The sequence below is a fragment of the Ictalurus furcatus genome, chromosome 9 (assembly GCF_023375685.1).
Source record: "Ictalurus furcatus strain D&B chromosome 9, Billie_1.0, whole genome shotgun sequence".
NCBI lineage: Eukaryota > Metazoa > Chordata > Actinopteri > Siluriformes > Ictaluridae > Ictalurus > Ictalurus furcatus.
In genome coordinates this window covers 16,454,553-16,466,909 of record NC_071263.1, presented here as the reverse complement: position 1 = coordinate 16,466,909, position 12,357 = coordinate 16,454,553, and the positions used below count along the sequence as shown (strand labels likewise).

Below are 12,357 nucleotides of genomic sequence, written 5' to 3'. Positions count from 1 at the left end.
TAGGAGAAAGCTGGTTCCTCAACGACGGGCACCCCTTCAATCTATTAGTGCTGGTAGGCCTTTTCAGTTTGTGTGTACTGATATTACCGAAATGCCTGCTACTGCCAGAGGGAATAGATGTCTTGGTAGTACAAGATCACTTCACTAAATATGTCAATGCTGATTCCATGGTAGATCAGAAAGCCAGCACAGTGGCACAACTGTTATGTGAACAGTATGTACCAGAGCACGGGGTTCCAGAGGAACTATTTTCAGATCAGGTCCATTAGTATGAATCAGAAATTATACATGACATTTGCAAAAGACTACAAATAAAAAATAAAAGAACCAGTCTGTACCATCCACATGGTAATGGAATGGTAGAATGATTCAATAGGACATTGAAAGATCAGTTGTCCAAAGTTCTCTTCAATAAGGATGGTGAATGGGACCAGAATTTGCCAGCAGTGGTACTATCGTTTAATGCTACACCTTATTCTGGCACTGGTTATTCTCCATTTTTCCTAGCTCATGGTAGGGAGATTTGTTTGCCTATGCATGGGCAGATTGATTCCCCTGTATGTGCTAGCTTGGAGACACCACAGAACTATGGGTCCACTCTAGTTGAGCACATGGAAACTGTGTTTCAAGAGGTGCTTAGTAATAGTATGGATCAGAGACTCAGGCGTGAGTATTACTTTAACAGATATACGAAATTTCAGCCTTTTAAAGTTGGAGAGATGGTGTGGATGAATGATCGGACCACACAAAGGAAGAAGTTAGATCCAAAATGGAAAGGGCTATATCGGGTCATTTCTGTGGAGATGAAGGTTGTCATTTACACAGTATTGAACTTGAGGGATGAGAAAGCAGGACCAAAAGTAGTTCATTATGATCACTTGAAGCTGTATAGATCTAATTGGAATATGCAGGATAACCCTTCCACATGAAATGGTCAGGATGGAGAGAAAGAGGCTCGAAAAGCAAGACCAGCATATACATCCTTGTAAGCATGGGCGACATTAGGGGGGGCAGCTTCCCCCCTCCCATATCGCCATCAATTTATTGTAGTCATGGAGTTTCCAATTTGAAAATTGTTTAATATGTTTATATGTACATCTTCATATTGAAAGGGGGCAGTAGAACAAAATAAGAGCAGTTACTTATTAGTTTATCATAGTTAGTATGACTGTTAGGGAAAACTAAATGATTGGATAAAATGGCTAAGCGTCCCAATACACTAGATAATTACTTCTCCAAGAAAACAAGAACAGAAATTGCTGATGGAGGACAGGTAACTGAGCAGACAAGTGTCACTCATTCAGAAGAGGAGAATTTCCGATGTGAGCTATCAGCTCTGTAGCAATTTGGAACAGTTAGTCAGGCCTCAACAGATAGCGCGCGTCCTGAGCGAGATCCAGTTCACGGACCCAAAACATCTGCAAACTTTATTGAGATTGGGCCGTATCAACCATTAATTTCTTTTCCAGTGACTGACAGTAGAAAGTTAAAGAAAGAATGGTATGGGATTAATGAATGGCTTGAATATAGTCCTACCATTGATCTGGCTTTTTGTTTCACGTGTCGCGCATTTGGTGGCAACGAGTCTAAAACGGACACATTTCAAGTGACTGGATTTGCCAACTGGAAAAAAGGCACTGAAAAATTCACTGAACATCAGAAAAGCATTTCTGCTGGGTTAAAAATGAAAGGTCCAGCAGAAATGTTCAGCAGAAATGTTCAACAGAAATGTTCAGCAGAAATGTTCAGCAGAAATGTTTAGTTCAGCAGAAATGTTCAGCAGAAATGTTCAATAAAAATGAAACTGGAAAAAAAAAATGAAAGGTCATCAATAGAAACTTAAAACGGGAAGCGTAGCCACGCAAATCAGCAGTGAACATGCAAAGAGAGTGGATGAGAGCAGAGAATATCTGAAAAAAATATGCGAGACTTTGCAATTTTTTTGCCGCTCCAGTATTGCTCTTCGTGGTCACGATGAAATGTACGAAACATTCATTTAGCTCAGGCAAGAACACTCCTTCAATTTAGGCATGAACACTCATTAAACAAAGACATGAACATGCTTAACTCCAGCATGACATGAACACTCTTAACTATGGCAAGGCATAAACACTCTTAACAATTTAAGGCATCAGCACTCTTAACTATGAAATGGCATAAACACTCTTTATAAGGCATGGCATAAACACTCTTAACTATGACATGGCGTAAACACTCAACTAAGGCATGGCATAAACTCTCTCAACTAGGCATGGCATAAATACTCTTAACTAGGACATGACATTAACTAAGGAACATGAAAACAGACAGAGCATGGCAACATCACAACCTGTCCTTACTCCATTAGTCCTTTCTCTACTTTACTTTACTTTAATGCCGTGTGATGTGCACAGCAACACGAGGGGTTTAAATAACCAGTCACCCTTCTCTTAATTGCTGACAGCTGGCAACACTTGACACAGCCTTAACGTCCATGCGCATTTCAAGCACGTGCACGTGCATGCTCTGAAGCCGCTCGTGCACGTTGTCGCCACAGTGCCATCAGCTGGTGAGATCGTGACAGAAGCCCCCTCCAAAGGTGCTCCCCCCGGAGTGCCAAAACCCCCCTCCAACGGCATTAAGGCATGGCATAAACACGCTCAACTAGGCATAGCTTAAACACTCTTAACTCTGGCATGGCATAACCACTCTTAACTATGACATGGCATAAACACTCTTAACTAAGGCATGGCGTAAACATTCTTAACTAGGACATGGCATTAACTAAGGAACAGGAAAACAGACAGAGCATGGCAAGATCACAACCTGGCACCATTATTCATTCCGTCTTCTTCTTCGTGCAGTATTGGATTTGGATGTTGTAATACCTGGTTAAATAAATTATTAGACTTGATTATATTCTGAATTATTATGAAATTATTGTCTCTAGTAAATTGCTGTAAGTCCTTGTTACAGCAAATCTGCGATCAGGTTAGTACAGGCTAACAAGTTGGCATTAAGTGTTATTAGAGTGTACAGGCTTGATAGGAAATATCCATTTAGGACAACATAAAGTTGATCGACCAAGTCTAAATAGGATGAAGTCTAACCCTCTGATTACTGTAATATTCTTCTAGCTAACGTGTACATAGGAAAACTATGGCATGATTATATAAAGCTAATTTTACTCAGATATTATTGGTCTATCTTTGTAGATTTTAGTGGTCATGACCTCTGGCTAGAAATCATTGTAATTAAGTGTTACTAATTAAGGGAACTAAGAGACCAGGGCAATGACTTGTGTCACGATCTCCCCTGCAGACGGCGCTGTGGCGCGCAATGTGCACAGAGAGCCGGAGGGCGCACGCGTGCACGAACCAGAGCTCTTGGAGTACGTATGGACTTTGGTGACTTTGTTTACAATGGACACGTGCGTTTGTTTTGGCTTCTGTTTTGTCTCCTCCCTGTTAAGTTATTGGTTGATGTTCGAGGGTGTGTCTGTATTGTTTCCAGCTATCTGAGTTCAAGATTGATTACATGAGTTATTTAAACCCCTTGTGTTGCTGTGCACGTCGCACAGTATTATCTGTATATATGGTTAACTAGCTAACTACGCTTAAGTACATCATGTATGTGTTAGCCACCTCCATGCTAAGCGGTCGTGTTCTTGTGTCCTGTTTCATGCCTTGAATCTCGCTTCATGCTTCGAACCGTGTATCTCTGTTCATGTTTATTGACTTTGTGCTTGGAATAAAGACTTTGATCTGCACTTGCTTCTGCCTCGAGTCCCGTTTTGTGACAACTTGGCTCTAGTTAAGTGTACTTAGTGTGTACAGGCTCGATATGAAACACCTGTTTAGGACAACATAAAGTTGATCGACCAAGTCTAAAGAGGGTGCAGTCTAAACCTCTGGTTATTGTAATTTTACTGTAGTTAACATGCACATAGGAAACCTATGGCATGATTATATAAAGTTAATTTTACTTAGATATTATTGGTCTATTTCTGTAGATTTTAGTGGTCATGACCTCTGACTAGAGATAACGTTACTATAACTAAGTGTTACTATTTAAGGGGACTAATAAAGTACTATTTAGGAAAGGGTAAGCATGGGGCAGTTGTCTAAATAGTATTAATCAATTACCTCTAGCTAATGACCAAGACCAGTGACCATTGAGAGTTTGTGACCATGAGATCTGGCACATGACCGGTGCGAGAGTCGACACAGAATCCGAATGAACAAGCACAATTTAAAGTATAGAATAAATTAGAATTAATCAAGTATAGAAGATCAAAAGTATCAAAATATAAACCAAGAAATAAATACAACCTCGAGGTTTCAGGAGTCAGATTTAATTTAAGAGAGAGTCAAGCAGAATTTAAATATATTCGCATCGCTTCAAAAGGACAGGAACACATGGGAATCCTTCTACCACGTCATTGGATACCGTCGTTGGACCAGTGAGTGGACCCCTACACATTTAAATGTTATGAAGGTGCTATCAGATACTAGTCAGCAGGACAGCATGGCATCTACAACATAACAAAGATAGATTAAAATGGACTGGAAAGCAATCAGTATTTCCTCAGTGAACCCATAAGTAGAGTGATCTGTGTTCCAGAACTCAGTACTGATCCAGTACAATCCCTGTACTCTAGACGATTACAGCGTGTCTTAGCTCAGTGAAATTTAGTCGATTCTATTCTAACTGTCTCACCTGGACCATGTCCTGAAGTCCCTCCTTAAACCACCTGTGGTTTTGGATTTGTGTGAGAGTTGGCCGATGATTCGGGTCTTTTTCCAGGCACCACCTGATCAGTTCGCAACACCCTGTGTGAGCAGTGATAAGATTAAAATAGAAGATTAAACTCACAAAGTAAAATGAATCATAAAAGGTGATTTTGGTGTATTTTCTCACCGACAGACAGATCAGGATGGACCCGCAGATTCCCCTTAACAACCTCTTTATCACTATTAAAGGGGTCCTTTCCATTGACCAAGAAAAACAGGACCACACCCAGAGACCAGACAGTAGCAGGAACTCCAAAATAGTCTCTGTTGAGAATACACTCAGGAGGCGAGTAAATCGGAGTGCCTGAGTGAAAGTTGACCGAGAGAGCAGAAACCATCATAGAAAAGCTTCTCTACAGTGTGACTGTATCCGCATATCTATACTGAACTGACCTGAAAAGCTCTTGTAGGGCTCGTTTGTCAGCAGGTTGCCACAGCCAAAGTCGATCAACTTCACCTCCAGTGTGTCCGTTTTGATCAAAATATTCTGAGGCTTGATGTCACTGTGAAAAACTCCATGGGTACAGCAGTGATGAGCAGCCTGAACCACTTGCCACATGAGCTTTCGAGCCACTGGTTCAGGCAATTGACGGTTACGTTTACAGTAGTGATAAAGGTCTGTGCAGGGGACGGGTCGCTCCAGCACCAAGATGTAGAAGGTGGACATCTTGAACCATTCCAGTAGCTTCACCACATTCTCACAGCCAGGAGGCTTGGACACCATCTCCATCAATGCCACCTCCAGAGGGAGCCTGCGTGTATCTCCAGGCTAAAATAATACACACACATGGTTTGCATGGGTTAGCTTGGGTTAGCATGGGGGGACTACGTCTAAACTGTGGTAAGCAGAGATGGTACAATGGAGAAAGTTTGGATTGACATCTATTATATCTATTATGAGTGAAAGGTGATAAAATGTGAATCTGAGATTAAGAGCTGAGATGTTTGTGATGATGTTCGCAGGAACCAGTAAATGGATGCATGATTTTTGTGTAGCTCTGCTCTATAACCTGATTGTTATTTACACCTTATTGATTCTCTGCAGAATCTCAGAATTAAAGTAAGTTCACTTACGATGGTGATGAATTCATCATAGGGATCTCTCTCCATACATTTAATGGCAACCTGTTCACATGGACGAAACAGAATGAATCAGTTCTACAATCCATCGTTACACTAATGAGTAAAATTACTACAGTTACACACACACACTACATTTTAGGGTTCAGCAAAGCAGCATTAAAAATTGTCAGGCAAAAAGCTAAATCCACAGCTAAAATGTTCAGACAAAACAAAAAGCTCCACACACCAGGAAGTAAAGTCCCCACATATTTCAGAGAATTCTACATCCCTGTTGTTAGTGTTAGTACCAGTTAGGGATGTCACAAGAACCGATACTTCGGTACCAAGTCAGTACCAACCTTCTTAAAACGTGATGGTACTTGTTTTTCTGCAGTAGCATGGGTAGCGACTTTAATGACGGTAGCGAGGTTGCAATTCTTCCGGAACTGAAGGGGGCAGCAAATACGCGCAAGTGTTAGTCGGTCCACAAGTGGTGAAGAAGAAGAACGCCTACAAGCACACGGGAAAAACTACAGAAGTTTAGCTCCGCCCCGACTGGGTTGAGAGGAAATGTGGTATGGAATATGGAAATACTTCGCATTCGAGGCGGATGACAACAAACATATAATTGATGCTCTGAAGCCAGTGTGTAACCGATGCTATCGTTCATTTCAAACAAAGTGAGGAAACACCTGGAATTTGGTGAAGCACCTGAAAGACAGTCCTATATTATGGATGTTTGAGGCAGCTGGCATTGTTGCCGTGAAACCAGCTAACGTGTAATGTTTGCAATAGACAGTTATTTGTTAACGACGCATTGCAATGTTATAAACTACCTCCGAATGGGCCACCTTGCATCACCATTCAGCCCGTGTCCTGTCAGCAAAATGTAGCCTAATGTCACTAATAATTATTCAAATGTTCATGCTTTTAATAAATCTTTTTGGCCTGCCACCATATCAGTGAATTTAAACTAATGCTTGCATTCAGAGTATAAGGGGTGTGTGCGTGTGTCTGTGTGCGTGCATGTGTGCGTGTGTGTGTGTGCGTGCGTGCGCGTTTAGGAGTGCACCTCCACTGTAACCTCCACTGTAGCCTCCACTCACTGTCAGACAGTGTTTGATAACTAACATATCCCCGTCTCTCTCTCTCTTTTTGCCAGTATCAGCCAGAGGAGGATGTCCTCCAGGAGAGTTTTTAATTAAATTTTTTTTATTTTATTTTTATACCACACCGTGGTATCGACTTTGATATCGAGTATCATGTACTTTTGGTGGTACCGGTACCGACTACTAGATTTTTGGTATCGTGACATCCCTAGTAACAGTTAGTATTTAAACTAATGTAAACTAGTATTTGGTGTTTGTGTTTTTTTACAATAATAAAAGCCTTATTACTGGTTTCCCATCTGTCTTGTGGACTCCAGCGTAGACATAGCTGAAGCCTCCAGTCCCCAGCATCTCTCGCATAGTGTACCGTGAGTCAAACTCATCTGTTATACACACACACACACACACACACACACACACTAATCCAGTTAGTACTCCGTCCTGTCTCTGAGTACGGTGCTCTGAATTTGAGCATCTAGAGTAAATATTACAGTCTGAATAGAAAATTACATGAATGATGAATCAGGAAGTAAGTAAAGTGTATTTCCAGCTATTTTCATCTCTCTCTCTCTCTCTCTCTCTCTCGCTCTCTCTCTCTCTCTCTTTCTCTTTTTCTCTCTCCACACCTTGCAAAGTCATTTTGAAGTGTTAAAAACAGTTAGTGTGGATTGTACTGTACCATGATCTGAAGGGTGAAACTGCAGGTTAACTGGTTCCTCAGACTCAGAGCTGCACTGCTCCTGGTCATCAGAAGAGCTAGAAAGGGCTGCTCTATCTTCCAGCATCTGTTGAAATTCTTTCAGCCACTTGGGTTCTTCTGCTTCCTTCTTCCATTCATCTTGAAGCAAACGCTCAGAGAGCTACGAGACATATAGGGAACATCAAGTGGTGATGAAGATTTTACATTTGGAACCTGGGAACTATTTCACAAATACAAATCATCTCATTTACCCATATAACCAATTCCATCACACTGCCTTGGATGCAGTGAGGGAAGCTGAGGACCGTTGTAGCAACTCTTTCGCAATAATCAAGCACCTGAGCACAAAGTCCAGCCTCGGTTAGGTAGCAGGCGTGAACGTACTTGAAATCCTATGACACATAGAGAACCGTTCATTGTCAGTATGATGGCTCCTCGTTCAATTTGTCATGAAACAGAGAAGAAGAGAATTTCCAACCTGGAAGTGTGGCTGGCCGAACCCTGTGGTCAGAGACAGCACGTACTCATAGACCTCAGTTCTCTCTATCGCCTCCCTCAGGGCTGATTTACTGTCTGGCATTCTGGTGCAAAGAGAAAATGTGTCAAATACGGAAAATAAATAAACACACACACACACACCAAATACCTGTCACATCCAATCAGAGTAAATCGTGGGTGTGATCCCAGCTCCAATTGCGCCAACACGTAGCAGATATGTGCCGCATAGCTCCATTTTCTAGACGCTGAAGATGGAAAAACAAACATGAACATTAGGATCTACATCCATAAACCAGTCCGGAGTTAATAATATACTGTACACCCACCATGCACTTCATTAGGAACACCTGCACATTCATGCAATTATCCAATCAGCCAGTGATGTTTCTGAAATACCGAAACTGTCACCAACAACCATCGCCATGGTTACAGTCACTGAATTCACTGAGATCTTTCTCCATTCTGATGTTTGATGTGAACATTATTGGGTGTTCCTAATAAAGTGGACAGTGGGAGTAGTGTACGATGTATTAATTCCATAAAAATGCTGTTACTGTGGAGTGTATCCGTACCGAACATGTCTCCCATTTCAATAATGGCTTCTCTGAGTTCATCTTTTGGAGCTGCGGAGCATAAAAGCACTGCCAGAGGAATACACCAGTCCTCCTGTTTCTCCACACGTCCCAGCTGGAGACCCAGAAAGTGTCACGTTAGTCCACGTGATACCGATTAACGCAATACACACAGTACAGACAGAAGGTGATGCTGATACACTCACTTTTCTCCTCAGAAGGCCGTAGCCCTTGAAGAGGAGCGAGGAGATTTCGGACATTATTACTCGCTGTAAAAGAAAAATCTCTTTAACTTCACGTCTCACTGAACACATGTTTATTCATTCAAGCACTTTTTATCAAGTTTGTAAACAGCATGAACATCTCTTAAGTATCTGCTTACAGCAGGCTTTTAGAGTTTGGAGAATAAAATTATATTTAACGTTGATTAAACTTTAGCTTCATCAGCGTAAATATTTCTTATCCACGCCACTGATTTAGTTCTGAGGGAGTTCCGGCTGAACACGTTCTTATTATTTTGACTTTATTAGTCAACACGACAGAGCAGCGTGTACAGCAGAGTGAGATTTAGTCACTAGCAGAACGCAGCAGGAAAAAGTCAAGTGCTATTGTAATCAGATACTGGAGATTTTAATTGAGAAGACAATTTGTTTTTTTACAGTGGGATGAACTCCAACACTTACTCCATTTCTATTACAGACATACTCCATAATGGACCAGAAGAAATAGGATTTCTGTTGCTCAGGTTGATCCAGGTGCATAAAACACTCCTGACATTTGTCCCGGATAAATCTCATCAGCTCCTCCTTCTGCATCTTAGCACTGTAACAGATGATGTAACAGCTGGATTATATGGATTACTGCACACACACACTTTAACCATCTGATGATGCGCTTCAGAACTTTACTGCTGCAATATTGAAGGTGTGAGAGGAGAAAGAGATTCTCACCTCATCAGAGGACCAGGAAATATTAAACTCTGTCCTTCAGAGACGTACAGTGCATCCGGTATTCACAGCACTTCACTTTTTCCACATTTTGTTATGTTACAGCCTTATTCCAAAATGGATTAAATTCATTATTTTCCTCAAAATTCTACAAACAATACCCCATAATGACATGAAAGAAGTTTGTTTGAAATCTTTGAAAATTTATTAAAAATAAAAAACAAAAAAAGCACATGTACATAAGTATTCACAGCCTTTGCTATGACACTCAAAATTGAGCTCAGGTGCATCCTGTTTCCACTGATCATCCTTGAGACGTTTCTACAACTTGATTGGAGTCCAGTTCAAATTCAGTGGATTGGACATGATTTGGAAAGGCACACACCTGTCTATATAAGGTCCCACAGTTAACAATGCATGTCAGAGCACAAACCAAGCCATGAAGTTCAAGGAATTGTCTGTAGACCTCCGAGACAGGATTGTATGGAGGCACAGATCTGGGGAAGGGTACAGAAACATTTCTGCAGCATTGAAGGTCCCAATGAGCACAGTGGCCTACATCATCCGTAAATGGAAGAAGTTTGGAACCAGGACTCTTCCTAGAACTGGCTGCCTGGCCAAACTGAGTGATCGGGGAAGAAGGGCCTTAGTCAGGGAGGTGACCAAAAACCTGATGGTCACTCTGACAGAGCTCCAGTGTGTCTCTGTGGAGAGAGGAGAACCTTCCAGAAGAATAACCATCTCTGCAGCACTCCACCAATCAGGCCTGTATGGTATAGTGGCCAGACAGAAGCCACTCCTCAGTAAAAGGCACATGACAGCCTGCCTGGAGTTTGCCAAAAGGCACCTGAAGGACTCTCAGACCATGATGAAACAAAGATTGAACTCTTTGGCCTGAATGGCAAGCGTCATGTCTGGAGGAAACCAGGCACTAGTCATCACCTGTCCAATACCATCCCTACAGTGAAGCATGGTGGTGGCAGCATCATGCTGTGGGGATGTTTTTCAGCGGCAGGAACTGGGAGACTAGTCAGGATGGAGGGAAAGATGAATTCAGCAATGTACAGAGACATCCTTGATGAAAACCTGCTCCAGAGCGCTCTGGGCCTCAGACTGGGGCGAAGGTTCATCTTCCAACAGGACAACGACCCTAAGCACATAGCCAAGATAACAAAGGAGTAGCTACAGGACAACTCTGTGAATGTCCTTGAGTGGCCCCAGGACAACTCTGTGAATGACCTTGAGTGGCCCCAGGACAACTTTGTGAATGTCCTTGAGTGGCCCAGCCAGAGCCCAGACTTGAACCGGATTGAACATCTCTGGAGAGATCTGAAAATGGCTGTGCACCGACGCTCCCCATCCAACCTGATGGAACTTGAGAGCTCCTGCAAAGAAGAATGGGAGAAACTGCCCAAAAATAGGTGTGCCAAGCTTGTAGCATCATACTCAAAAAGACTTGAGGCTGTATTTGGTGCCAAAGGTGCTTCAACAAAGTATTGAGCAAAGGCTGTGAATACCTATGTAAATGTGCTTTTTTTTGTTTTTTATTTTTAATAAATTTGCAAAGATTTCAAACAAACTTCTTTCACGTTGTCATTATGGGGTATTATTTGTAGAATTTTGAGGAAAATAATGAATTTAATCCAGTTTGGAATAAGGCTGTTTCATAACAAAAGGTGGAAAAAGTGAAGTGCTGTGAATACTTTCTGGATGCACTGTATAATAATAAAGTATAAATAGAATAAAAATAGTAAAGTATATTTCTATATAAACATTTCCCACTCCAAAAATACATTTCTTTTCCAAAATCCAACGCCAGTTAGTTACAGGAAGCGATATCCAATATGTTTTCTCTGCTATCCCATCCACCATTTGGTTTGTGCTGCTACGGGCTGTTCTCTCTCTAATGAAATATTAGTATAGAGTTGTACACACAGTCATACACTCGTCTTCTAAAGGTATTTCTAATCTGTGGTGTGCTGAAGGTGTGTGGCGTTTACACACCTGTCTGTTTTAACACACACAAGAAATCTATCTCACCTCAATCTGGAAATGTGTAACATGAAGTTTCCAAAGTAGAAATGAGCAAATCTTCAGCAGTCCTTATGACAGACCCTGCAGTATATTAATACACTGATCGCCATGACGACCTGAACATTCTACAATTCTACAATTCTATTTCACTCCAAAAACCCAGCAGAGCTGCAGGAACGCTCCAATACTGCTCTTCTAATGAACACCAACACAACACTGCTCTCCTTTTACTCTCATTTATTTATTTATCTGTTTGTTTGTTTGTTTGAAGCATCCAATCTAACTTTGTTTCAGGATATTTGTATTAAATTTCAGAAAGTGGGTTAAATTTCTTCTGTAACTAGTAAACTTTACCTGATCATAATGAATAAATAAATAAAACACATTTCTTTTTTGCATATTTGCTCATATATTGTGTATTTGATGTTATAAATTGCCCATATATTCATTTAAATAAAATAAATAAATAAATTTGAATGATATCCTGTTATTTCCTCAATATAGTTATAAAAACACTTAACTTTTAAATGGCATGTTAATAGTGAGATGATTTTATTATTACAAGTGTATTTGTGTTGAAACATTTTGTGTGTGTGTGTGTGTGTGTGTGTGTGTGTGTGTGTGTGTGTGTGTGTGTGTGTGTGTGTGTGTGTGTGTGTGTGT

The 12,357-nt window shown here is 41.1% G+C and overlaps 1 protein-coding gene across 7 annotated transcripts; it reads right to left on the bottom strand.

The window, feature by feature from the left end:
* Positions 1-4,313: 4,313 nt before the first annotated feature.
* On the bottom strand, positions 4,314-11,835 carry LOC128613188 (serine/threonine-protein kinase NIM1-like). Of its 7 annotated transcripts, XM_053633822.1 has the most exons (16): positions 11,701-11,835; positions 11,454-11,563; positions 9,397-9,535; positions 8,920-8,982; positions 8,714-8,828; positions 8,290-8,386; positions 8,122-8,224; positions 7,895-8,035; positions 7,623-7,803; positions 7,232-7,326; positions 6,194-6,364; positions 5,847-5,897; positions 5,166-5,541; positions 4,900-5,076; positions 4,699-4,811; positions 4,314-4,453 (listed from the first exon to the last, which is right to left on the bottom strand). In XM_053633822.1, the coding sequence occupies exons 3-16, from the start codon at positions 9,526-9,528 to the stop codon at positions 4,418-4,420; spliced, it is 1,851 nt and encodes a 616-aa protein (XP_053489797.1). In that variant the 5' UTR covers positions 9,529-9,535; positions 11,454-11,563; positions 11,701-11,835; the 3' UTR covers positions 4,314-4,417. The 7 variants fall into 7 exon arrangements, with proteins under 7 accessions (XP_053489797.1, XP_053489794.1, XP_053489795.1 ...); XM_053633819.1 differs by lacking the exon at positions 11,454-11,563 and having other exon boundaries at positions 6,194-6,344; positions 7,212-7,326; positions 11,701-11,830; XM_053633820.1 differs by lacking the exon at positions 11,454-11,563 and having other exon boundaries at positions 4,314-4,513; positions 11,701-11,830.
* Between the last annotated feature and the right edge of the window lie 522 nt (positions 11,836-12,357).

Excerpts from the sequence above, each read along its gene's own strand:
- LOC128613188 (XM_053633819.1), bottom strand. The coding sequence starts at position 11,723 with ATGTTACACATTTCCAGATTGAG. Across the intron at positions 9,536-11,700 it reads TTACACATTTCCAGATTGAG|TGCTAAGATGCAGAAGGAGG; the intron begins GTGAGATAGATT and ends CATCTGTTACAG. Across the intron at positions 5,898-6,193 it reads TACCATCACGTTTTAAGAAG|GTTGCCATTAAATGTATGGA; the intron begins GTTGGTACTGAC and ends CCATGTGAACAG.